Source organism: Genypterus blacodes, unplaced genomic scaffold, assembly GCF_046128005.1.
Source record: "Genypterus blacodes isolate CSIRO-AG114 ecotype Tasmania unplaced genomic scaffold, CSIRO-AGI_Gbla_v1 ptg000240l_1, whole genome shotgun sequence".
In the NCBI taxonomy this organism is placed as follows: domain Eukaryota; kingdom Metazoa; phylum Chordata; class Actinopteri; order Ophidiiformes; family Ophidiidae; genus Genypterus; species Genypterus blacodes.
The window spans coordinates 40,001-67,919 of record NW_027467038.1 but is presented as its reverse complement, the minus strand read 5'-3'; the positions used below and the strand labels follow the sequence as shown (position 1 = coordinate 67,919).

The following is a 27,919-nucleotide window of genomic DNA, read 5'->3' as shown; positions in this document are numbered from 1 at the left end:
TCTTTTTTTCCTCTAATTTTGTACTTTGAAGACGATCGCCGGCTGAATTATTGAAACCAAATTTGTCTTTTGTGTTGTATCGTATTTCCCTTTTTTTTTCCTTTTTTTTACCAAAACCTCACAGATATAAATCTCTTTTTAAGACCCCAGAGAGGAAGCCATGGACACAAAAAACTCCAGATTGTTACACGAAAGGCCACAGTAAGGTGAAAAATCATGTTTTGTATTTTTTTGATTGAATTATCTGCTTAAAAAAGCACAGTCGATTTATTTTTTGTAGGCTGAATCCTGCGTGTTTCTTCTCATCTACAGTTGAATAATATTAAGATGTAGCGAACATGGAAACACTGGAGTGTGAGATCTGTCCAGAGTCTAGTTATACCAGCAAGCAGGAAACAGATTGTGCCACTAATTGCTGTCAAGACGTGATGCTGAAATCCCCTCAGGTTTCACAAAGGCAGTAACCATCTTCATGGATTCACATTGAGATACAGTCAGGCGGTGCACATTAAAAAAAACCTGGGTGAGAAATTATACAAACAACAAAAAAAATAAATTTGCATTCATTTCTGCTTCCTCTTCGATCTGGAGCCGGAATTTAAAAAAACAAAACACGGAAATCTGCGTAAGTGATGTTGTTGTATATTCAGCAACTGGTGATCCTACATGAAGGGGAAGCAGAACGTGAGAGCTTCCTGGCCCGGCGGAGACACCGGCGGCGGCTGGATCGCCATTGAAATGACCTCACTTTCACAAACGCGCCGCTTCATTCCTATGCAGAATATCCGAGAGAGGACAGTGAGCATCACGTCTGAATAGTCAGAGAGAAAAAGTAAGAAAGGAGCGGAAAAAAAGGATTAATGGGGCCTGTCTGCAGGAAGAGGGGGGGCGGGGGCGGGGGGGACTTTTGGACGAAGGTCACAGGACTGAAATCAACAGAGGAGTTTTAATATTCCTAATCCTGGTGGTGTGGCAGTGCTACGAGAGAGGAGGAGGAGGAAGAGCAGGAGGGGAGGGTGCGACGGGGAAGACGAGTGCACAAGATATGATGAGATTAGAGCAGAGGGAGGGGGAGACGAAGACGGGATGAGCTTCTGATGGCACAGCAGGTTTGGCCTCCCCAGGGGAACACGGGGCCATGAGAGGAGGGGCCACCGCCGCTCGGCAAAGGACAAAAGGAAGGAGAGAGAGAGTGTGTGTGTGTCCATGTGTATCAGAGAGAGAGAGTGTGTGTGTGTGTGTGTGTATGTGTATGCACAGCTGTTTGTATATTTCTGTGTGTGTGTGTGGCCCCTGTGCCCGCCGTGCTTCTTACAGTACCACCCGCAATGACAGTCCCACCCCCCACCTCCTCCTCCCCCCCGTCAATGTCACAGCTGCCAATCAAAAATGACTGGCAGCCAATGAGAATCCACTCTCCCTGCATGTGAACCAATCGGGTCAATGGCGAGGGCAGCAGTGTCACTACGAGATGCATAGTTAACAAATAATCCTATTAACGTGTTTTCTTGGCTCCATAAAATCAATCTGTGGCCTGTTGGGTGCCACAGCTTCTCCTGAGGCACAACTGGAGTCACACCCTCAAGGAGAACGATGTGTGTGTGTGGGTGTGTGTGTGTGTGTCTGTGTGTGTGAGAGAGATTTCCAGTACCGCATAGATGAATAACAAGGAATAACCTCTATTTTTGTGCCTTTGTCAGTGTTCAGTGTGTGTTATGGTACAGCCTCTTGCACACACACACTCTAGTCAGGAAAGGTCCCCTAGTTTTGTCCAATTCTACCAATGGCGAAGGCAGGACAAGTTGTCGTGGCAGCAGGCGGGTAAACAGGGGCCGGTCTCACTCAGACAATCAGACTGATTTGGAGCTGAAGGAGCTTTAGTCCATTCGGGCCTAAAAACAGAAAAGGTCAATCTAAGCGCATTTCCTTCCTGGACGCAGTTCTCTGCATGTTGGGGCCTAACGCCTCCTTCTGGTTGGGAAGGATAGCAACCTCGGGCTAAGCGGGAATTGAAGGTTAAAGTGAGAACATTGTTATTGCACACTTGGCTGCACACCAGTTTAAGAACATTCCAGCACCGGGTCGTCCTGCTTTGTTCTGTTCCTCATGTGTGGAGGGGCTCGTGGCTCATGGCTCGTGGCTCATGGCTCGTGGCTCGTGGCTCATGGCTCATGTCAGGAGTGAGACTGGAGTCTGCTGGCCTGCGTTCTTCTCTGTCGTTGTTGAGCATTATTGTTGTGGCCTGATGTGTCTTTGTTGTGTTTGGCACCGTCAGATGTTGTCAGAGTTTGGTGGAGGGACGCAGAATCATGTTTTAGTGACGCGTGGTCAGTCGTGGGTGTGTTGGGGGTCGGGTGGGGGGTTAGCTGGGTGGGGGTGGGGGAGGGGGGTTGACGTATAAAACTAAAGGCACTGTCCTTGTTTTCAGCTGGTGTGGTTCAGGTTCAATAATGCCTCAGAAAGATCAAGAGAGAGAGAGAGAGAGAAATAAGGAAGCGGCTTCAGGGCGCAGTGAGCCGCCGTGAGAATCTTCTTTAGAGTTGTTTACGCACAACTTTTAAGGTCTACAAATGTAACGGATCCACTCTATCACTATGTCAAAACCCAGAAACAACAGAGATTGAGAGACTAACAGTATTCATAGGTGTGTGTGTTCATATAGCTCTAGTTTCTTTTGTCTCACGCTGCAGATTTGGTGCCTCCAACCTGTGAGCTTGTAAAACTACACAGTAGCAATGAAGCGCTACAGTCACAGCCACACACCCCCCCCACCCCACCCACCCCTAACCCAACACCTTTTGTAAACACTCGCAGATGATGGCTAGAACAACACCGCACACCTCGCAATCGCTTTTATCGCAAAAGAAAGATTCAACACGGAAAAATTTAAGCCCAGATGGGAATTCTGACGTTGTGGCTTCTCTTCTCGTTTAGCAATTAGCTACTGTACAAATGTTGGAATATCTTGAGAGACAGGAAAGGTACATGAAGGTTTAGGAGGACGCCGCCCTTGTGATACCGATCTATCAGCACAACACTGGGATTTGAAATCGGCGATGAAGCGCGAACGCGAGTGACTCCCGCAGGAGACAAACCAGAAGAAAACACTTCCACTTGTTTTTGTGAGAGCGATGCTTTGATCCAAACGATGTCAGCGTGTCAAACAGCACAAGCGACAAGCACTCACAAAAAAGGGGAGAAGAAGAACCTCATGGCTCTGGATGGGATTCGAAAAAAAGTAAAATGGCGGCTTTAAATGATGATCAAGTCTCTTTGTGCTTTTGTAGTTAGTCAGCCGGTCCACTAGGGGGGGCCATCTTTGGGGAATTTAAAGAGAGAGAGAGAGACAGAGAGACAGAGAGAGAGAGAGAGAGAGAGGGAGAGAGAGAGAGCGAGAGGGTGCCACTACTTCCTGGCTCGTCTTAAGAATATTCAGGATTATTAAACGGCACCAGCGTCAACTGATAACAACAAACTATAAACAGGAAATCGCAATCAGGTCACATTTATAAACAAAGACTTGTTCTCATATTGAAAGTTTTAAGATTTCATATTTCACAGCATCATCATCGTTGTGGTCATCATCATCATCATCATCATCATCACTATTCTAGCACAACAGCGTGACACGTATAAATCATTACAGGCATTCACTCTTCAGACGGAGTGCAGCGCAGAAAGCTTCTTAATATATTACTCTGTGTCCTCCATTATAAATAGCTCTTGATGGGGACTAAATCTGGGCCGGGGAGGCAGGATAGCACCTTCCTGTACAGTGACACTCCCTGGGTTGGTTCCACACGCACACACACACAAACACACACTCGCTGAGCGGCCTGTCCACTTCCTTAGTTCCACCGCAAACACAGTGGGATGAAAACTGAACACTCCCATTAAAGAATCAGGGCGCCGCATTCGTTAAGGGTGCTGATCTGAGTGGAGATGGGGGGGGGGGGGGGTTAGGAGGGGGGGTCGGGTGGTTGACGGAGACTACAGCAAAGAGGCTATAATGATGATGTCATGGTAACGCATAGCACAGCTCGCAATTTGGTCATTTTAAAGTCATGGGAATTGGATTGTCTTTACATCACTGTAGCATGGCATAGAAAATCGTTTGATTGATTGATGTCATAAAAAGACCCTGTTTGAAAAAGTGATTTTGTTAAAAATATGCCAAACTGATCACTTCTACCTGCTGTAAACATAGCCTGCTTCTTCTTGGGCTTGTCTATGATTAGTTAGAACATTCTGGCACCTTGATGTTTTATGGGAGTGTCCAAGTTTCCTTTGCTGTGATGTTGGGATGAGTCTTATCCCCCGTCCTAATGTAACACACACACACGTCTGTGATGCAGCGCCGCGGTTCATTGGTTGGTTTAAGTGTCAATCAAAACTCAAACTTCACCGACGTCTAGAAGTTGACCTCTTCCTCTGCTTCTCCTTCTTCTTCTTCTTCAGTCATCCGTGTGTGGACAGGCTTGTGTGGAGCGGTGCCGGTGCTATTCCTCCCTCCCTCCTTCATCTAGGTCTCCTCATCCTCCTCTTCTCTCAGTAGGAGGGGGAGGGTCAGTGGCGGTCGTAGGCAGAGGCCGTCGCCGTGGCGGCAGGTCCCGCCCCTCGCGATGTCGCACTGTAGTAGTATGGTGAGCCTGCCAAGACACACACGCACACACACACGTGTCCAATGAGAACAAAGACGTTTTAGTTCATTTTTTCACTACTTTGGTTTTATTTTTGGTGATTAGTTAGAATATAATTTACCATTTGTTTCTCTTGTTTTCCTTTTTTCATGAGAATAAAACTAAACTAATGATTGTAAACACTGAAGCCCTCACAATATACAATTACCAATCAGATCAACCTAAAGTCTCTCTGTCTCTGTGTCTCTCTCTCTCTCTCATACACACACACACACACACACACACACACACACACACACACACTGACCATCTAAGTGACAGTCTGAGCTGACACACAGAGTACAGCTCTACTGCTGCTGATCCCTTGAGTCCATTCTCTCCTCGGGGAAAGGGTCAATTCAATACTGTAACCCCAGAGATATACACAAACCCACAGTCGCACACGGTGATACACATAAGGAAAACTATCCTACACACACACACATACACACACACACCTGTCTTTGTCACTTCCATCAATCAGCCCAGCTCTGTGTTGACAGGTTATGTCTGTCCACAGTCCAGGTAATCTCAGGAGGCTCTTTGGGGAAGTGAGGCATTAAGCCGACCTGACAAACTATTTAGACTCACTCAACACTTCAGACGCCCTCTCTCCCCTCTCTCTGCTTCTCTCCCTCTTCTTCCATTTGTCACTACTTCCCTTCCTGTCCTCTTTGTCACAGCCTCTCCTCTCTCTGTCATCAATCTAAAACCCGTCGGCGTCCCCCTAATGAGCATCTTGTCCCAACATTACCCCGGGACAATCTGACTCCTTGTCCCCTCCGTCTTGTAGTTTTCCTGTTCGTCCACCTACGTTGACTTATTCTACAGTTTCTTAGTGTGTTTCCTCCCTCTGGACCTACCTTGCATCTGTCCTGCCTGGCTGGTGAAGAGACCGGAGGAGCAGCCGATTTCCGTCCCCAGGAGAGAGCCGTAGTCCTGCTGAAACACTGAGGACAGAGGAGAGGACAGATATGTTATAGGTCAACGCAGCCTGACCTCCTCACCTATTGACCTTTACATCGTCACCCTTGACCATTTCACCTTTAAACCTGACCCCTGTAATGGATCCCTGGACGATGACTTTGACACTGACTTTTCCCCCAGTAAATCCCATAATGCCCCTCTGATGACACCCTTAAGTCTTCACACAGAACCATTTGCTGTGCCGTGATGTGTTGTAATGTTCTGAATGAAGCGGACAGTGCAGCATGAACCGTACCGCAGAAGTAGTTTTGGCATGTGAGGTGAAATGAGATGAATTACAATTATTGATCTTAATATTCAGATGCATTTCACCTACCTAACAAGCTGGGGTTGGGAAATCTCCATGATTCGTTGTACGTGGAATACTGAGGATGGGAATAGGGACTTCCGGAGAAATCGCCTCCTTTTTAAAGGGAACAAAAACAGGTGATGTTGAAAACGCTGTAGGACGTCAACATTTTTGCTTGACGCTCTTTCACAGATGCTTCAGTGAGTGAAAGTGAAGCCGTGGGAAGATTCCTGTGCTCAGATGAAGGACGGTTGTAGGGTAAATAGTCATTTCTTTGATTTCCAGCGAGCGCTTGTACCTGCGCTCTGTGTTCTATAGAGGGGTTGAGTGTGTGTGACTGAGCTGTGGAGCTGGACGAGCCCGTAGCGGCGCTACCATACAGCGGATGATAGCGTAGCTTTTCTCCCTCATTTACCTCTCACCGTCTGGGGTTTACTCTCTCCTCCCCTCAGCCCCTTCCTCTTTATTTTCCCTCCCTCGTCCTCCGAGCCGGCCGGACTCCGGCCCGCCCGTCACCCTTCACATCAAAACAACATTCTTCCCCGTTTCTTTTCCTCCTTTTTTTCCCCTCTCATCCCTCTGCTGACTTGCGCTCTCTTTTTTCACTCTTTTGCTCTTTCTTTCTTTCTTCTCTCTCTCTCTCCCCGAACCTTCACTCCTCCCGGGGGAACCCTCTCCCCTGGCTGACAGTCACAGACCCTGATGCCCCCCTCCTCCCCTCCCCTCCCCCGCCCCTCCCTCCAACCCCCTATTTCTCTCTCCCTCTCGTTCTGTCGGTTCTGCCTCACTGCTCTCCTACACCCCCTCTGAGTGTCAGCCCCCCTGCTGCAGAAAGAGAGAGAGAGAGAGCGAGAGAGAGAGAGAGAGAGAGAGAGAGGAACAGCAGCAGAGAGTTGCTGCTTAATGAAGGTATGATATTAGACAGAGCGGACAAAAAGAAGGATAATTTGCCTGGGAAGTGCTGAGATAAAACATGGCGAAGGAGGAGAAGCAAAGTTGCCAGATTATCTCCTCCAGTCAGCCTGTGGATTCAGACAGTTTGGAATATTCACAGAGCAGAATGTAGATGTGCAGAGTGTGTTGGCGCGCGTTTGGACATACAGACCAAGTTTTCTTTCTCCCCATACCCTTGTGTGTGTGTTTGTGTGTGTGTGTGCGAGCGCTGTGTATGTGTGTATTTAGCCGCGTCTGTCAGGTGGGGTCGGGATGCGGTCTCTATGGCATCCCTGGGTGCAGATCTCCTTCCCTTGTCATCACCGTGGTGACGGCAACGTGTCAGGTTGTTTAGGAGACGGGGGGGAGGAGGCGCAGGGGTCTGTGTTGTGTTGCTCAGTGTCAAGGTCGCACACACACTGTCAGAAGCAAACATTCTCGCGTGCACACACACACACACACACACACACACACTCAAGACACAAACAATCGCATGCCAGCACACTCATAAACATACGCCAACCCGGACACACACACACACAAACATGCTGTCAAACCTGAGGACAGGACGGGGCGAGCGCAGGGGGACAGGGCGACAGGGTTACTCATCTTTAGACGTGCTGTTCTTACATGTCCACTGAGAGAGTGTGTGTGCGTGTGTTTACTCCTGCTTGGGTGTGTGTCATAGACTGAATGATTGTGAATACAGGGAGAAAGGACTTGTAAACAACATCAGAGGTGCGCTTCTTTTAGTTTGGACTTTGCTGTGTGTCCTGTGTCTTTTCCTCTTATTCATATGGAGTTCATACTGACCATGACTACCACAGCTCCCCAATGAGCTGCGAGTGTGTGTGTGTGTGTGTGTGTGTGTGTGTGTGTGTGTGTGTGTGTAAGATAGAGCGGGAGCGAGAGAGCGAACGAGTGGCGGTCAGGATTGAAACACAAAAGCAGCGTAGAAGGCGAAGTGGAAGAGAATGAATGAATTAGTCGTGGGTCACTGGTGATTCTCATTAAAAACAAATTACTAATGTTGAGGAGGGACAGCTGTGCTACTGTGGCTGGTTTCTAATGATACACACACACAAGACACACACACACAGGACACACACACACACGTAGATGCACACAGACACACACGCCACCCCCTGGGAACACTGTCAGCCGTAGCTTAGACAGACAAGAAAGAGGAAGTGGCAAAGGCGAATAGTCCCTCTTACACACACACACACACACACACACACACACACACACACACACACACACACACACACACACACACACACACACACACACACACTATACATACAGGGAAAGCGTGAGCAGTTAAGGTGCTGCTAAGACAGAAGTAAGCAGAAAGGAAGTCTCTCTCTTGCTCTCTGTCTCTCTCTCTGTCTCTCTCTCTGTTTCTCTTTCTGTGTGTGTGTGTGTGTGTGTGTGTGTGTGTGTGTGTGTGTGTGTGTGTGTATAAACAGACTTACCAGGTACCATGCCAGAGAGGGAGGGGGTGGAGTAGCTGCCCTGTCCAGTCGGAGGGACGTGAGGAGGGTAGCCTGGCAGAGTGGTGCTGCCTAGATCACGACCTAGAACCACACAAACACACACACAAATAGTCAATGAGTGTGAATGAGTGTGTGAATGAGTATGTGAGCTCTGTGATTGCCTGGCAGAAGGTCCGGACACCAGCCAACGTAACCCTGAACAAGCAGCAGGACGCGTTTCTCTTTTCTGTATACAAAATGGAGTCCCTCGCACCTTAACATAAAACTGTGTTTTTTGTACGTACTTGTAATATAAGGGAATTTCAGAGGCGTCAGTGCAGCATCCTGTCTCACATCTGAACTACAACCTCAAAGCAGCACACACAGATAACTATACCGCTGGTTCCAAGCTTCTGCCAAGCAACATTCCCATTTCCATTTTCACTCTGCGCTAGCTTAGCAACCGTCCGGCCATGCAAACATTATCAGCAGAGTCTGAGGTACTAAAGTTACAAAGCAGCACCCGTTTAGAGTTAAAGTTTAATCGTACATTTCCATTATTTGTGAAATGCGACACCAGCAGCAAGAAGCTAATGCTAGTTTGTAGCTAGTTATGAATGCTACCAAGCTGCTAGCGACTCCTGGCGTAGCGATACAAAGTAGCTTGGCTGTGTTAAACAAAAGTCAATTCTGTAGGTCGACGTCCATTTATAACAAAATAATGGACGATACGACAATGTGACTGACCAATCAGAGCTGTGCCTGACTCAAAGTTAGCGTGGCAGTGACTTATTGATGATGAATTGCGTGTACGTAGCGTGTTTGTTGAAAATGCAACCAGCATCACATTCAGGACGTTCCTGTTTCCTTCCCTCTCTGTCCTCACTTCTCTTGTTTTCCTCCTCCGACATCTCGTAATTTACTCCTACTCTCCTCTCCTCTCCTCGCTCCCTACATCGCCTCCTCCCTCTCTCCCTGTCTGTCACTTGGTGGATAGGATCTATAACTGCATTAGACGACATGACAGTGTGTCGGCCCAAATCATTTCTCTGTGTTTGTGCGCACCAGACATTGGGAGTGCGTGGCGAGGGAGCCCTCCATTCATCATCATCAGCATACACACCCATGCAAACCCACACACACACACATATGTACACACACATATGCATCAACACCCTTCTCTCCCCGCCCCCTGCACACACACATTTATCATCATCATAAACAGCTCAGGAGCTAACACCATCAATCCCATTCACTTCCCCTCCACTTAACCACTGCTAACTGAGAGGAGGGAGGGAGGGAGGGAGGGGGGGACAGAGGGAAGCACGCAGGAGGCAAGAGGGGAGGAAAGAGGAGGCATAGAGGAAACAAAATAGAGACAAAGAGGAAGAGATGACACAGAAGAAGAAAGAAAAGAAAGACAGCATGTGTGTTTACAAATCTATCACCAGGCCGACATCTTATTTTCTTTTCTCTTCACGCAAATGATCTCTTTTCCTCCCCTCTTCTTCTTCTTATTTTTGTTTCTCTCTCACACACTTCCGTGCTCCAGCCTCCTCTCTGTCCCTCTCTGCCTCCTCGCTGCTGTCTCGGCGTAGTAAAGTTTTTCCCGGCGTTTGACGCGACAGCGAGGCATTAGTGCAGACGGGCTACTCATCCGCTCAGGGTCAGTGCACAGGGCAAGGAGGAGAGGGAGGAGAGGGTGGAGGAGACGAGAGAGAGGCAGGGAGGAGAGAGAAAAAGATGGACTCTCCACAGCCCAACTTAGAGGGGGCAGACAGGGCCAGATCCTCTGAGGTGTGTATGTGTGTGTGTGTGTGTGCCTGGGTGTGTGTGGCTGCATCTATATGCCAGTTGTGTTGATGTATCTGTTCTCTACAGCTTTGCCGTAGAGGTCAACGAACAAGTACAAGTCTCCTCCGTGCTCACTTGCAGACACATGTAAGCCCACATTCTCATTCTCTCCCTCACTATCTCCCTCTCTGTCTCCATATCTCACTCTTTACGTAACATTACACAGCTAACATTACTCCGTACAGATCTCATCGAACTATTTATAATCATATACAGCAGCAGGAGTAGCAGTAGAATGAACTTAAGGGGAGGAAGATGAAAAGGCCCTTTACATTTGTAGAGCCTGCAGAGAGGAAGATTGGGTGTGTAAGTGTTGCTCTGTGTTGTGTGTCCGGGGGTTATCAAGACTTCAAGGATGCCATAACACTGCGTCAAACTCACAGACGTCTGATCCCCTAGAGGGAGCTCTACTCTGAGGGAAAAGACAGGCAAGGAAATGCATGCATAATGCTCAGGAAGTGTGTGTGTGTGGTTGTGTGTGTGTCTCTGTGTGTGTATTTGCATTCATAAGCAGAAATGGAAATCTCTCTCTCTCTCTCTCTCTCTCTCTCTCTCTCTCTGAACGTGAGCAGGTAATATTCCTCAGTGGCAACAAAAAAGAGCCCAGATATCCCAAATTCCCAGCTCTATGATTCCCTTCATTACAGATGGGAACACCGAAGCCTTGTCCAAGTGCTCCCTGGTCTACTCTTAATTAACCACCGCCTGTCCCAGCGCCCCCTAAATGGAAAAGGAGAGGAGGAGGAGGAGGAGGAGGAGGTCACGTCTTCCTTTTCAATCCTCTCCTCTGGGCTCTGAGATCAGCATTCCGTGCGCTTTAAACGGGATAAATCGCCCCGTCTGTATGCTGCAGCATCCTTCACCGTGGAAACACAGAGTCTGTGCCTGCCTGTGAGTTCACATTCTGATCTGTTATTTGCTCCCATACAGAGTGTAAATATTCACTCATTCATATATCGCTTGGGAATTTAAATATTATTTCTTCTTCTTCTCTTGTAGTCCTTACAAGATACTCTGTAATTATACAGTATTTAGGTTTTCTTACTATAGATCAAATGTGAATGAGGCCCGGCAGCTTGACTCCATAAAAGGTTCCATATTCCACATTTTGCACTATTTCCATTTAGCTAAAACAACAAAATTCTACTCCATGGTGTTTACAGCTGATTTCATATTATTGTGTGTGTGTGTGTGTGTGTGTGTGTGTGTGTGTGTGTGTGTGTGTGTGTGTGTGTGTGTGTGTGTGTGTGTGTGTGTGTGTGTGTGTGTGTGTGTGTGTGTGTGTGTGTGTGTGTGTGTGTGTGTGTGTGTCTCTCTCTCTCCTTACCTGGGACCAGTGAGTATGACTGTGGACCAGAGACGCCTGCTCCCAGCTCTGCTCCTGTACCAGGATTGGCCAAACTGCTCTTCATTTCATCCAGTCCACCAGCGAGCGAGGCCATCGCCGAATAATCTGAAGTCTGAGCGGAGACGGAGAGAAGAGAAAGGAGAATGATCCAGACCAGAACACATTCAGTATGAACACACGCAGACACACACACACACACACACACACACACACACACACACACACACTCACACACACATCTGTGCACAAACTCTACAGTGGTGCTGTGCTGCATGTTGGTTACAACAAAATAAATGTGTTTGACTGTCATGCTGCCCCTTCAACACAACAGAGCGCAAAGACTTAGCTTTAGTACAACACACACACACACACACACAGGAACACACAGGAACACACAGGAACACACAGGAACACACACACACAGGAACACACCTACAGCTGAGTTTATTGATCTGTTTACAAAGACAGGGATTTACTGTACAACCATGTCTGAGAGTCTATAACCGCAGGATCAGCTCCTCTTTCTCTCTCTGTCTCTCTCTCACACACACATTGTGCCGTCACATAGACCATGGTTAACACAAAGCCTCTTGTTTCCCCAGATACCAACAACAATAAGAACTGTGATCATCTCAGCACACACAGACACTCTCTCTCTCTCTCTCTCGCTCTCTCTCTTTATATAGAGAAGAGACTAAGGTGTTAAACTGTATTTGTCATTTAGAAGTACTTTTTGATCCTCTAAGTATTGATTTTGCTCCTAATTAAGTTGTCAATTTCTTATAAGCCTTTGGTAAGATTTTAAAATAAAAACGGAATAAAAATACAAACTCAATAACCTCAATTTAATCTTGGATTCTTGTGTTGTGATAAATCTGTAATCCCTGGGATATGAATTATTTTAGATTTCAAAAAGCTCTCCCTCTCTCTCTCTCTCTCTCTCTCTCTTTGTCTTTGTCTTTCTCTTAATGTCGTACAGATAGAAGGATAGATGCTTGCTGTCCCCTCACCTGTGAATGACCCCAAAACCCAACCACACTACATTCGTCTTCATCTCTCTGCCAGGGCTGTGTGTGTGTGTGTGTGTGTGTGTGTGTGTGTGTGTGTGTGTGTGTGTGTGTGTGTGTGTGTGTGTGTGTGTGTGTGTGTGTGTGTGTGTGTGTGTGTGTGTGTGTGTGTGTGTATCTGTGTGTATCTGTGTGTATCTGTGTGTATCTGTGTGTGCATGTGGTATTTTAGAGCGAGAGCAGTCCATATTGACACTGTGACACTGATGATCAAGTATATATAGATTAACTGTAGTAGATTCTCTGGGCCTTTACCCTCATGATGGGCGCGTGTGTGTGTGTGTGTGTGTGTGTGTGTGTGTGTGTGTGTGTGTGTGTGTGTGTGTGTGTGTGTGTGTGTGTGTGTGTGTGTGTGTGTGTGTGTGTGTGTGTGTGTGTGTGTGTGTTTATTCCACTCTCACTACGTCTTGGCTGTGCTTTCTGTATTTTTAAGTGTTTGTGAGTGTGTGTGCATGTTTGTGTGTGTACACTAATGACAGCAATCAGAATTTCCTTCAGGTGATGAGGTGAAGAGTTCTGCACTGACCCCTTTAATACCTCTGGATCTGTGTGTGTGTGTGTGTGTGTGTGTGTGTGTGTGTGTGTGTGTGTGTGTGTGTGTGTGTGTGTGTGTGTGTGTGTGTGTGTGTGTGTGTGTGTGTGTGTGTGTGTGGCTGCTCACTGACCTCTTAAACACCCCTGTGCTCGTCAACACACAACACAACCACTGGACTGTGACCTGCCAAATAAGAGCTTACCCTGTACACTACATCTCTCTCTCTCTCAGTCTCTCTCTGTCTCTCTCTCGCTCTCTCATTCTCTTCCTCTCTCTCTCTCTCTCACACACACTTGCACACAAGGCCAGGCACACACACATTTCTAAACCTTCCCCTCTCTCTTTATCTCCCTCCCTCTCTCCCCCATCACACATCACACCTGTACTTTTTTTTTTTCCATACATCCTATTATTCACCTGCCCCTCCTGGCCCCCCTCTCTCTCTCTCTCTCTCTCTCTCTTTCTCTCTCTCTCTGTTATTAATCCGGTGTCTAATGTGTCCATGTATCCATGTAGATGGGGGCCGTGCAGCAGCAGAGAAGAAGAAGAAGGGGTTTGCCGTGGTAATTGGCCATGATGAAGTTTGGCCAGTAGGGTGACAGGCCCGCTAAGGAAGATGGATCATTCTCATTCGCCCCTGTAAATGTTGTCAATTCCACCTCTCATACAGCGCCATCAGCCCTCATCAAAGAGGGGGGGACGCAGCTGCTGGGGCTGGGGGTGGGCGGGGCTTGAGGTTGGGGGTGCATGTAGTGGGGTAGCAGGGTACTGGAGGTGGGCAGGGTCAGGATGTGGGGTAAGGAAACAGTGAGGCAAGGTGACAAAGTGCTTCCCTTATTGTTTCTATGTTCAGTTTTAGTTCACAGAAGTCAACTTGAATGAGACCCAACAAAATTTAGGGCTAGAATGAAAATGTTTTGGTACATTTTGGCAGTAAAATTCGCAATGTAAAATATATTCAATCAGGAGTTTAGTTTGAACAACGAGACGCCCTTACATCACCCTGATGATCCTAGGCTCTCTCTTTCTCCCTTTTTCCCTCCATCTATCTCTCTCTCTCTCTCTCTCTCTCTCTCTCTCTCTCTCTCTCTCTCTCACACACACACACACATTCGCTCGCTCGCTCGCTTGCTCTCTCACTCTCTCACTTACACACATCAGGTTGGAATACTGACTTAGATGTGGGGAGGTAATGGTTTGGTCCAGATTTCACATCAATAACAGATGAGCCCTAATCGGCCCTCTGACAACCACACACACACAAACACACACACACATACACACACACATACACATAGCCTCGCCCTGTTGGCTTGCATGATTTGCATAATAGTATTTTCCCCTTTTCTCCATTCCCCAAATAGCTCCCAATTTCCCCATCTCTCTCTCTCCCCATCTCTCTCCCTCTCTCTCTCTCCCTCCCTCCCTCTCTCTCTCTCTCACCACATTGTCTTGTATACTCCCGATGGAAAAAAAGGGGCTCGACTATAAACAAATACAATTCCCTCAGAGGGCCACAAACTGAGACAGGGATTGCGGGGAAGGAATTCATCTTGGCTCAAACTAAGCATGGCGGCGGTGGGGGGTGGGGGGGGGGGGGGGGGGGGGGGAGGAGATTCATTCATTTCCAGACGCGTCAGTCAGACGTCGACCCTGCAGTAAGGCCATGAAGTTAGATACGCCCAGAAAGAACGTTTAGGAGGGGATGACAAATGTACTCTATTTAGATTGGAGGTGGATTCTGTTGCTGCATGCTGCTCCTTCTGGTCCATAGCGCAGGAGACGAGTTTAAAGAGGAGATACACAAACCCTAACCCTAACCCTGTACACCCGAGTTAATAATCTGCCTCTTAATACACTGTGAGGATGAGCTCATGGGTAAAAATGTGTCATTGTGCGTTAAACCAGACAAAGACACAAGACTTTAATCCAACAAGCTCATCTACGTATGAATTTAAAGTCTTAATTTGCAATGTAACTTCATATTTAGATACTTAACGCCTCTGTTTTTAAATGTCTCTACCTGGTACCTATGAGCTGGTACTGAGGTGGGCATTTGGACCTGGGGCAGCATGGCTGGGTGGGGGCGCAGTCAGCCCTGCTGATTTATCACCTGGGTAATAGGAAGTGATTGAAGGGAAATTCAAATGAACTCTGTCTGACAGGCACACATGCAGACACACACACACACACACACGCACGCACACAAATTAATACTGAGGCTTAATAGACTACAGGGAGCGAGGGAACAAGACCAGGAGAGAGAGATGAGATAAAAGGATGGCATGTGAGGAGGGAAAGATGAGTAAAGGGCTTCAGACAAAGGAGTAACTACGGCGACAAGGAACATAAGATTTGCTTGTGGAAAAAAACGTGAAGAATTTTATTTTTATCTCCTCAAGTGGGATAGAGAAAGAAAAATGAATGAGGCTCATGTTTCATTACAAGAAAGCAAAAAGATAATGAGGAGCTCCAAATAACTTCTGAAATTGCACTGCATTGTTCTATAAATATAATATAGTGTTGCCGTCGGAAATTGACCCTCTGTTTCTCTTTCACTTGTCTGCTCTCCAACACACACACTCACACACTCACACACGCACACACGCACACACGCACACACGCACACACACGCACACACGCACACACGCACACACGCACACACACACACACCCGGCCACTGCAACAACATCAGGGCCAAGTCTATCAGGCATCTTTTAGACACATCAGTCAAAACACAGCATGACCCTCCTTGAACCACTGTGTCCCCCACGCACACACACAAAACACACACACACACACACACACCTCCACCCACCTCCACCCGCATACCACAGAGGATCGAGGCTGTCACTGTGTCAGCGTTAGGGGTATGAGTGTCAATCATTCCCTCTGGGTAAAGCAGGCGGGGAAAGGGAGGGGGGGGCTGGTCGGCTAGACAGGATGAGGGACGGGAGCAGAGGTAGGGGGACTGATATTGATGTGTGTGTGTGTGTGTGTGTGTGTGTGTGTGTGTGTGTGTGTGTGTGTGTGTGTGTGTGTGTGCGTGCGTGCGTGCGTGCGTGCGTGCGTGTGCGTGCCTGCTCACACCTCTTTGTAATCACAATACATTTCCTAAAGCCAGTGTGACCCCAGTGAGACCCGGGGTTTAATGCCCCCGTCCTCGACCTCGACCCCAGTGGCTTGACCGGGCTCAGAGGGGACACTGACCTATGAATCCTGGGTATTATAGTCTCGGGTCGTAGTCTATAGAAACGCCGTAGCCAATCCCTGTCGACCTCTCGCCCTGTGCCACTCCATTCCCCGTGTGGGTCAGAAGGAAGTGAATGGGGTAAAAAGCTGAGCTCTGCCCTGTAGGTTGCCCTCACGCTGTAGCTTATTTGTGGTTCCATATACTGCGACTCTACCACTGCATTTTATCCTCTGGCCCTTGACATCCACTGAATAAATACAACTGAAGTAGGGGGATATGTAAAGGACCAATATTGCTCCATATACGTCAACACAGTTCCCTTGCCGTGTTCATACATACAGAGTGCAAAGTTCATTGACAAAAAACATAGAAATCCAGTTTTTGCCGGGTCATTTTCAAGAAGGAGCTGTATTGTGTGGGAGTTGATAGTAAGCAAAGAAGCAGCAACTCTGATTGGTTGCCTCTCCTGATTGGCAAATTAAGTCTGGAGGAAGCTTCTCATTACCAAAACACATCTAATCATCAATGATTTGATCCCCTGGTGTCACGTTATGAACAGCCAAGGTACCGTGTGTATCTGCAAGGGAGGAGCGTCGAGAAGTTACACTCACAGTAACGTGGCACCCAAGCTTCCATCGGATTAATAGGCGACACTGGAACACGCGAGCTAGCTGGGTCTGAAGGTGAACGTGCCAAAGGTTCAAGGTAAGAAAACGTGTGTGTGTGTGTGTGTGTGTGTGTGTGTGTGTGTGTGTGTGTGTGTGTGTGTGTGTGTGTGTGTGTGTGTGTGTGTGTGTGTGTGTGTGTGTGTGTGTGTGTGTGTGTGTGTGTGTGTGTGTGTGTGTGTGTAATATGGATCCTTTGGTTGTAGAAACAAATGTGTCGCTTTGAGATTTTGGATTTTCCCTCTAATATTCAGTCAGCGGGATGAAAGTGGATGGCTGCAGATTAGAGCACATTTGGGGAAAGGTAGAGAGAATACAAATTGTACTTTGTTGTCATTTTGTTATTCAGCGTATTATTTACACCTGTCCATTCCACTCAGAGTTACATAAAGTTCTTGCTGGAGGTCAATTTAGATGCAACATTACTCTCTCTCTCTCTCTCTCTTTCTCTCTCCCTCTCCCTCTCCCTCTCTCTCTCTCTCTCTCATATATAGGTGCAATACACATATGCTGCAGTGTATTCACCAAACACTTCAGCATGCAGTCCCCAAACAGCAGGAAGTGAGGTCATAATGAGAGACGGGTCAATACACTCATTAACCCCTGCAGTGTGTCTAGATTATAGGAACGTCAATAGGCCAGGCCTGAGTGGATCTGTGTTACAGCCATCACAGCGTCTATCACACACACACACACACACACTGGGGTGAACAGGAAATACATGCCGACACATTCAAATCAGTCAGTGAGGAGGAGGAGGTCAGTAAAGAAATGTTATGACAGTAGAGGAGAGTGGAGGAAGGTGTAGGCTGTGGCAGAGTGGATACCTGTGTCTCCAGCAATGAGTTTAACATCTCACACACACACTCCAGCCTCACTCCAGAGGGGACATGTTGCACACATGTCTGTTTGCTGTCTTGTTTACCCACAAGTCCCACTCAAAATGCTCTCGGTATATTTTGACATTTTCTCTCAAATTATGACACTATTCTCCTCAAATTTCAGCTTTTTTTCCTCAACTATATTCTCCCTCAGTGGCCCTAATATTCTGTCATATCTATGAGTGTGAACCTTGAATAGTCCAACACAACTCCTACTATTATATTATACTTAAATAAAGGAGTGATATTTGTCTAAAAGCAGAGATAATTCCTCCCCTTTACACCAAACTGCTTCCATTGCTGTCACATTAACTGTGAGTTGTTGTATGCACACATGTTTTCCTCTGTTTTTCAAAAGCTCTCCTCACTGTCTTGCCGACCCTTGACCTGCACGATGCCCCGCCCTTACCTTGCCAGAGTCAGGGCTCACATAGAGGTCAGAGCTGGATTGGATTGGACAGGATGGCTGTCTGTCAAACAGGCGGTCCAATACCTCGATCTGCTGCGACGAGAACAGCTCCCCTCTCATCTGCTTCCTGAGGAAGTCCCGCCCACCGTGGCCGTGTCCATTGGCCAGTGGCGACTCCTGCAGCCCTGCGCCGGGAAGAGAGGGGAAACAGCCGGTGTTAGCGTGTGAGGAACATGTGAGGAACACGTGAGGAACACGTGAAGAAGGAACAGGAGAAGGTTTCAAAAGAGAGAGAGGTGAGGAACACAGTGTTTGTGAGCCTGATTTGTACGACGGAGAGAGAGAAACAGAGAGATGGAGGGATGAAGGGAGGAGCGGTGGTGCAGGTCGATAAATCTGAAGAATGGACTAAACTGATTCCCAGCTGGTTGATTTAACTCTGAGCCACTTCAGAGAGATTTAGGGAAAATACTATACAAATGCAATCCTTTACCAAACCTAAACTCCCTCTCTAGAGTACACTCTCTCTCTCTCACACACACACACACTCTGCGTCCCTCTTGCCGTGTCACACACACACACATACACCCACACGGACACAGAAATATATATTGCTGTGGTATCAGTATTAGACTGTGAGCTCTCGTATCCTGCAGTTATTGCAAGGCTGAGGGACTGAACGAGACAATTATAAGAACTGTGAAGAGTCGCGGCCCGCAAATGATTAGAAAAGAGTGAACGAGAGAAAAAGATAAAGAGAAAAGGGGATGAGGGCGAAAATCCCAGCTATAGAGCCATTTCATCGCTCCAAACTGCTCCTGAGAGCCTATTTTAGTCCAGGGGGTCACTGTGTGTTAGGTGTGTGTGTGTGTGTGTGTGTGTGTGTGTGTGTGTGTGTGTGCGTCTGGCATCAAAGGCATCAGGGGGAGTGATATGACAGACAGGTGGAAAGGGTTTCAAATATATATTTATCTATGTTTTTCCATTTGAACTGAAAATACGGATCCATTTGCGGCCCCAAATAAAAAATGAGAGCGGGAAGAAAGGAAGGGAAGAAGGAAAGACAGAAAGAAGGAAAGTAGGAAGGAAAGAAAGACAGAAAGAAGGAAAGAAAGAAAGACAACACACACTCAAAATGTGCATATCTTTTCAGAACACAAACTCACACACACTAGCTCTCTCCCCTATAGTCACACGTAAACACACACTCACACATATGGAGTGTGAGTGTATGGTGCAGGTCTCTGGTGACAGACCAATCGGCAGGAGATAAAGCCAGTATGATGCTTTAGCCTGGTAACCCACGGCGACCCATTTAATCCCACCGTCCAGTCCCCATGATGGAATTCAATTGATCAATCATGTAGCTCTGATGGCACCATTTCAGCCAGCTTATTGCTTTCTGCTGTCGCTCTCTGTCTTACACACACACACACACACACACACACACACACACACACACACACACATACGGTCTGTCACAGCAGAGCACCCAGAGAGAGAGACAGAGAGGACCGTACCTACTGTAGAGGTGTTAAGAGCCTTTCGTGTATGATAATTCACAATGTGCGTTCATCAGTATGTTTGTGTGTGTGTGTGGGGGGGTGTGTGTGTGTGTGTGTGTGTGGGCGGGTGAGGGTGTAGGCGGGTGGGTAGCTTGATATCCGGCCGGTCTCATTGTGTCCATGGATGGGTAAAGAAACTCATTGCCGTGACGCGTTAAATCCTATTCACTGTTGGACACACACTCGCACACACCCGCGCACACACACCACACACACACTCACAGCTGCCTCTATCTCTGTGAGTCAGTCTCAGAAGGGAAGCTCTTCTCTTTCCTCTTTTTCAGAGCAGAACAAAACAAACAATGAGCCCTTATTGTTCTCTCTTTTCTGCCTTTTTCCTCTCTCTTCCGCCTTCTCTTTCTCTCTCTCTTTCACTCTCTTGCACCTAGTCCCCCCCCCCCTACACACGCACACACACACACACACACACACACACACACACACACACACACACACACACACACACACACACACACACATAGACTCTGGCTGTCTTACCCTTTTTTGACACAGTAGGAACAGTTGAATTGTCGACTCCAAATGACTTGGGTTAGGCGGTTTGTCACCTGTGTATGTGATAGTGAGTGCAGTGCGTGTGTGTGTCTGTGTATGTGTGTGTGTGTGTGTGTGTGTGTGTGTCTGTGGGGGGAAGGACACAACTGGTGTGCATCTTTTTACACTTGACATAGATTACCATACTGATAGGACAAGGGTCGTAAGTCTGACCTCACAGACCCAGCCAATGTGTGTGTGCATGTGTGTGTGTCAGTGTGTGTGTGTCAGTTTGTGTGAGTCTGTGTGAGTGAGAGTGAGAGAGCATATAAACTCCAGAGATTTAAGTTTTAAGGGGCTGTGGGCAGAGAGGAGCTCAGGATGAAGGGCAGAGCTTCCTCCCTCTCTCCCCTCCTCCTCCTCCTCCTCCCTCCTCCATCTTCCCTCCATCTCTTACTTACTCTCGGCGTCTTTTATGTGGTAAGCTGCTGCATGTCACAGTGGATGCACAAGGGGGTGAGAGGTCAGCTTGGCATTCTGGGTAAATGCCATTGACACCATTTGTTCTTGGCGCTACAGAGAGCTCCGACCAAACTCTGTTCAGTCTGACGGAGGAGAGATTCATCACTCAGATCCAAGGAAAGACAGAATTCTTACTTCCCTAACACCTGTCATGTACTCCAATATCCATGTCACACACACACACACACACACACATGCACACACACGCACACACACACCCTCTGTGTATGGGAGAATAGGTTGAGACACAATAGTCCCCTTTTGGCCCCACAAGTCAAGTTCTTCCATTCACTTCCATTCATCTCCATGCTGCCCCCTGGTTACCCCCCACTTCCCCTCGCTTTGGCTGGGGCCACAGGTCACCACAGGGCTTTACCCCCACACACACTCCTCCTGTCAACACACACACACACACACACAACTGATACGGCCTTCCAGTGTTCCCATTTCCCATCCCTTGCACAGCTGCCATTTCTGTGCTTATAAGTTACAGCTAAAGTACAGGGGCGCCCACACACACACACACACACACACACACACACACAATTTCCTCACAGGTTACTATTGGCCTGGGAGTGTGTGTGTGTGTGTGTGTGTGTGTGTGTGTTTGTGTGTGTATGTGAGACCTTTTTCTGTGTGTGTGTGTGTGTATATGAATGTGTGTGTGAATGTCTCTACATGAAGGCGTGCAAGTGTGAATGTGTGTAGCCTTGAATTATTTGAGTGTTTGCATGTGTGTGTGTGTGTGTGTGTGTGTGTGTGTGTGTGTGTCTGTCCGTGTCAGTGCATGCTGTTCCCCGTCGCCCCTTGCTGTGTGTGTGTGTCATTATCCAGTGGGGGCTGCTCTAATGGAAGCTGTGATTAGCAATGCTGTTAATTAGACCACAGAGCCAAACAGCGCGGACCTCTGCCACAGAAATACTGCAGATGAAACACACACACACACACACACACACACGCTCCGCCTTCTACACTGACACACCGCTCCTCCTCCTATGGCGCCCGCTGGACGCTTTGCTCAGAATCTGAAGCGTGTTCCTGTTTTTAGCGTGAAACAACGAACAGACCCCACATGTAGAGAACAAAGCCACGCAACAACGCCGCTAATTAAATTACATACAGTCGCTTCTACCAGTGCTTCCACTGCACAGACCACAACCACAGAACACACACACACACACACACACACACACACACACACACACTGCTCAAAGGGCACGTCCCAGGGAACATTAGGGCTAAACATTAAACTCCTGGATGCTGGATGGTCGGTGCTTCTCCATTAGAGGTGAAGGGAAGCAGCACACTGTGGTCCTCACACAAAGCTCACACACACACACACACACACACACACACACACACACACAGGCGGACATACACTCTAATTATCTATGATTCATATTATTCTTACCCAGAAAATTCCGTTAAGGACGAAATTAGAACGGTGTGTGTGTGTGTGTGTGTGTGTGTGTGTGTGTGTCTCATGCGGCAGTGAAAGTGCTCAAGTGATTCAAGTTTCACAAGCATGAAGGATTAATACTGGCAATGCAAATGATCTACTGACAAAGCTTTCATCCTGTGTGTGTGTGTGTGTGTGGGGATGTCCGTGTGTCTCTCTCTGTGTGTGTGTGTGTGTGTGTGTGTGTGTGTGTGTGTGTGTGTGTGTGTGTGTGTGTGTGTGTGTGTGTGTGTGTGTGTGTGTTACTGTCGATGGGGAAGTCGGCTGTATCAGCCAGTCTGCACCCTACATCCATCCAAAACACTCTGGAGATTCAGAGGCAGTGAGAACAGAACCTCGGAACTAGAGTGTATGTGTTTGTGTGTCATTGTGTGTGTGTGAGAGAGAGAGAGCGAGTGAGAAAGCCCCCAGTGGCGTTCTGTCACCCCCCTCCTCGTTCCGACATCTGGTCCTGTCTCATTTACCGTAGGAGACTGTCTTTATGATGGCCTTTTAATGCCACTGACACACACACACTCACACACACACACACTTATACACACGGATGCTTGCATGTATACACATTCACATACAAATAAACATTTGTCATATACGAACAGGCTCATACACACACACTCACACCTCTATTAACATGCAGGCAGCATTGATCCAGCGTGTGTGTGTGTGTGTGTGTGTGTGTGTGTGTGTGTGTGTGTGTGTGTGTGTGTGTGTGTGTGTGTGTGTGTGTGTGTGTGTGTGTGTGTGTGTGTGTGTGTGTGTGTGTGTGTGTGTGAGATCAATAGCGTATGCATAAAGTTCTACAAGGTTTGTAGTGAAGCATTGTAAACAGAGACGGGCTTGTGAATGAAGATGTTTCACACACACACACACACACACACACACACACACACACACACACACACACACAGCTCTGTAACATGAGTGTGTGTGTGTGTGTGTAACATATATAGAAATGTCATCATATGCGTGTTAGTCATGTGTACCCAACAACACAACACACACTGTATGCACACATTGTTTTGTTTGTCTCACCTTCGTCTCTCTTCCTCTTCCCCACGTCTGCGGCTGAGCTGATGCCCAGGATGCCGCTGATGGAGTAGGAGGAGCCGGCCGAGTCGCTGGTCACCGCGGAGACCTGTGTGGCGGCCACGGAAGTCGCTACACGCGGACACCAACACAGCAACGAACAGAGGAAGAGGAAGAAGAAGAAGAGAGGACACAATGAGACACCCTGCTGCCAGGACACACAGAAGTACCAGTTTATTAGGTACACACACACACACACACACACACACACACACACACACACACACACACACACACACACACACACAGAGCTCTAAACCCCTAAATCCTTCAAATCAACCCAGACCTTTGCTGTCGGGTGTTCTGTATTTAAAGCATCCTACAGTGTGTGAGGCTACAAACTCTATGTGATGTGAGCCTGTTGTGTTGTGTTGTGTTGTGTTGTGTTGGAACTCTCACGGGCCGACCAGAGGCGCTCACATAAAATGAGCCATGCAGAGTTGCATCTGTAATGTGGAGCATATAGGATCCATACAATAACAGCTGATCAATAGAGGGAGAAAACAAGCAGATCACATATATATTTATATGTATACACACACACACACACACACACACACACACTATATGACCCATACTGCCTCTGTAGAATATGCAAACCTTTTTATTCTAACGTTCAGTCTTTAATGCTGTGCTTTTAATGTGGAGAGCAGGAACTCACCGTCTAATTCTGTGATTTAAAACAGTTACAGAGAGATTTAGGATTTAAATCAAGAATATAACGTCTCTGGTTTATCACTGAGCCAACTTCCTGTGTGGAGGAAGAAACCACTCAATGCTCTGGCCATGGCCTTTGAGCAAGGCACTATAGGCTGTAGACCTGGAGGTGGATTAAATGCAGAGGAAAAACACAATACAGAGACTCTTCCTCGTCCTCTTCCCCCTGATTAACAGCGATGCCCTTTAATTCTTGAAAACTTGTTAAGACAGAGGGAACCCGCTCTCCGTGTGTCCCCGGCCCTCCCTCCTCTAATCTCCCCCGCGAGGAGACAACTTCCTCCTACTTTTTGTCACCGCTTCACTGCAACCACCTGACACACCCACACACACACACACACACACACACACACACACACACACACACACACGCACTTTTACACGTGGAAGCATACAGTCACTCACGCCTCCGGGTCGCTTATCTGCGCCCCTGTGAGCGGACTCGGGGGCTGAGTGACAGTATGGTATCCCAGGAGGGACACAAAGGTGTGGAGACAGACATCCTAATCCTCTCTCCCAGCAGACCTCCCCCCCCTCCTCTCCCCCTCTGCCCCCCACCCCCCCCACCCCCCCAACCCGCCCCCCAAACACAGAGAGGCAGGAAGGTAAAGAAGAAATTAAAAAGACAGAAACGACAAACCTGAGGATCAGCGTCCTCTCTCCTGCCGTGACTCCTTCGCTCTCGACAGGCAGGAGTATAATGAATGCATATCCCTCCTCTCCCCATCACTTGATTTAGCACTTCAATTATCTGATTCTGCTTTCTCTTTCTTTTCACTCTTTCTTTTTTTCTTTTTTTCTTTTTTTTTTATCGGAACGTAACGCTTTTATTCTCCAAATCCAAATGTTCAATTTTCCGCCTGGCAGTGGGAGCCATTTATCTGTGTAATCTGTGAGCGTGCGTGTGTCTGTGGTTGCATCTACGTGTGTGTGTGTGTGTGTGTGTGAGTGTGTGTGTGTGTGTGTGTGTGTGGGTGTAAGGCAGGAGTCAAGGCGCAGTGCGTGTGAAATTAATTTAGATTAAGAGACAATGTGTGATTATGAAGATCTGAGAGACGCGGAAACACAATCCACTACAGAGAGAGAGAGGGAGAGGGATAGAGGGAGAGAAAGAGAGTGAGTGAGAGAGAGAGGGAGAGCGAGGGATAGAGGGAGAGAGAGAGAGATTCATGTTTATTTGTATTCCAGGATGGTTATTCAATAGAAGGAATTTGATTAAATTCCCTGAAAAGTGTGTGTGTGCCTGTGTGTGTGTGTGTGTGTGTGTGACTCCGGCTGTCACATGACCTTCAGTTTACCAAACAAATTGCTCCGTCATCGTTAATAAATAGAAAATGCACAAAAAAGAGGAAGCCATCATTTCAGATGCTCCCTCCATCCCAACAGACACACACACACACACACACACATGCACACACACACACAACTCTTCTTGGTGTTAGTGTGTGTGCGTACAGGTTCCTGCTGTTATACCTGCATGCCGCTACCATACGGAATTTCAATGTTAGGTTGTTGCACACACAGTCTCTGCTCCTGAGAGACTCACACACACACACACACACACACACACACACACACACACACACACACAGGACGCTGCTGTGAAATCACTCTGACAGTCTGAAGGAGCTTTTACAGCGGCGACCTACCTAAGTTGTGAGCCGACACTGAGCCCGTTTGACCGGGCGGCTGCTGAACCTTAGTCCGAATGATCCTGCAGGAGGAGAGAAGAGATATTATTGTGTGTGTGTATGTGTGTGTGTGAGGGAGAGGGAGAGAGAGAAGGAGGGGGAGAGAGAGAGAGAGGTAGAGAGAGAGAGAGAGGGGGAGAGAGAGAGTGTTATGTTAAGGTGGTGGGAATTCTGAGTGACAGAGAGAACATGACCATCGTGGGAGCAAAAAAGCATAAGCGTGTGTGTATGTATGTATGTGAGTGTGTGTGTGTGTGTGTGTGTGTGTGTGTGTGTGTGTGTGCGTGTGTGTGTGTGTGTGTGTGAAGTGGCTGAGGCTGGCTGACATGGCAGAGGGGCCTCACACTTCCTGCTTGGCTGCTCATGCAAGCCTTTTCTTCCACCTCTCTTTCCTTCCCTCTCCTTCCCTTTCCTTCCCTTCCCTTTCCTTCCCTTCCCTTTCTTTCCTCTCATCCACCTTGCTTGGCTTTTGTTTGCCCCTTTTGCTCTCCCCCTCTCTCTCCCTCTCTCTCTCCCTCTGTAGCTCTCTTATTTCACTCTCCTTCCCTTCTTCCATGCTCTATGCTCAGGGGAAAGGGTTGTCATTGTACCATCGTGTTGAACCACTGAGCTGCAGCCACTTCATACATATGGAGACTGGGGGCCTCTTTGCTATTCTCTCTTCCACACCAGTACACACACTCACTCACACACACTCTCTCTCTCACTCACACACACACACACAGTATAAGAAAAGCACAGTATTCAGCTGCTCTTTGCTCCACCTGCACTCTGTACCTGTTGCTATTGATACTGAGGACCTGGACCCACTCACGTGAACACACACACACATTACACACACACTGTGGTACCTGTTGATGGAGCTCACGCTTGGGACGCTGTCGTTGTCACACACTCTCTCGGCCAGGAGCCTGTCCCGGATCTCCCAGGCAAACATGGTGGGGTTTTGGCGTTTGTAATCGGCGATCTTGTCGACCACTTTGGGTGTAGCAACCTTTGGTTTGGATCCCCCGATCACCCCGGGCCGGATGCTGCCCGTCTCATAGTACCTGCACCGGAATAAGAGGAAGAGGGGGGTGGGGAAGAGGAGGAGAACGGGATTAGAGCACACAGTTTTTAGAGAATGACAATGTTGTGCGTTTGTCGTAATGTGTGTGTTTGAATGAATCTGCTGAGATCTTCATCGTCAAAGCTTTGTGTCAGCGACGTTTATTGAGATGTTTGTTCCGCCCGTCCTAGGCTCTTTTCCTTCCCCCGGCTCCGGAGCGATGACCTTCCCCTTCCCCTTCCCCTTCCCCTTCCCCTTCCCCTTCCCCTTCCTCTTCCTCTTCCCTTGGCGCTCTGGTCAGGACTTTCTTTTTCTCTTTGAGTTTGAATTCTGAACTCTTTACAAAACACTTCACGTCTCTCCGTCCGCTGCCCTTCTCCTCCACCTGATCTTGCAAAAAAAGAAAAAAAAAAGAAAAACCTCCACCTGTCTCTTCCTCTGCTCAGGTCTGGATTCTTAAACCGCCGTTTTCCTTTTTACACGTGAACATTATGTGACAGAATTCCAGTATCTGACTATTAACTTCAACGATTAGCCACAGTCTTTGCTGATTTTACATTAAGAGTAACAGGAGGGTGGCACACACACACACACACACACACACACACACACACACACTGGCGTTGCGTGTCCACCATGGCTATTTCATGAATGTATTTGCATGAAGAAGGGGGCAGGGGAGGGCAGGGGGGGCAAATGCGCTACACAGCTTGCAGAAAAAGGGGGGATGCAGTGTGTGGATGCAAGCTGTCAGTCAGTCTTAAACCTTCTCTCTCTCTCTCTCTCCCTCTCTCTCTCCCTCCCTCTCTCCATTGCTGTACGGTAGAGTAATCCCTTCCGTGAAGATGTGTGTTCCCGCAAATGTGTGTTTCCTTGTCTTTCCTTTTGTTTGTGCGTGCGCGAGCGAGCGTGTGAGTGTGTGTGTGTGTTCGTCCTGCATAAGTGGTTGTGTGCGATTTCACTGTTCACAGCTGGAGTATAAACACAGCTAAAGGAAAAACAATCTATTTTCAAATGGAAA

General features: G+C 47.8%; 1 protein-coding gene across 2 annotated transcripts in view; it reads right to left on the bottom strand.

The window, feature by feature from the left end:
- Positions 1-61: 61 nt before the first annotated feature.
- The window catches only part of pax5 (paired box 5), a 41,786-nt gene continuing 13,928 nt past the window's right edge, over positions 62-27,919 (bottom strand). Inside the window, exons 3-11 of one of the 2 annotated variants that reach the window (XM_076171152.1) lie at positions 26,702-26,899; positions 25,809-25,873; positions 23,389-23,514; positions 18,319-18,503; positions 11,548-11,680; positions 8,367-8,468; positions 5,983-6,069; positions 5,543-5,629; positions 62-4,649 (exon numbers count right to left, since the gene is read on the bottom strand). In XM_076171152.1, the coding sequence (XP_076027267.1) occupies positions 4,567-4,649; positions 5,543-5,629; positions 5,983-6,069; positions 8,367-8,468; positions 11,548-11,680; positions 18,319-18,503; positions 23,389-23,514; positions 25,809-25,873; positions 26,702-26,899 (1,066 nt within the window). In that variant the 3' untranslated portion in view covers positions 62-4,566. The remainder of the gene's footprint in view (positions 4,650-5,542; positions 5,630-5,982; positions 6,070-8,366; positions 8,469-11,547; positions 11,681-18,318; positions 18,504-23,388; positions 23,515-25,808; positions 25,874-26,701; positions 26,900-27,919) is intronic. The other variant, XM_076171153.1, reaches the window with a different exon arrangement.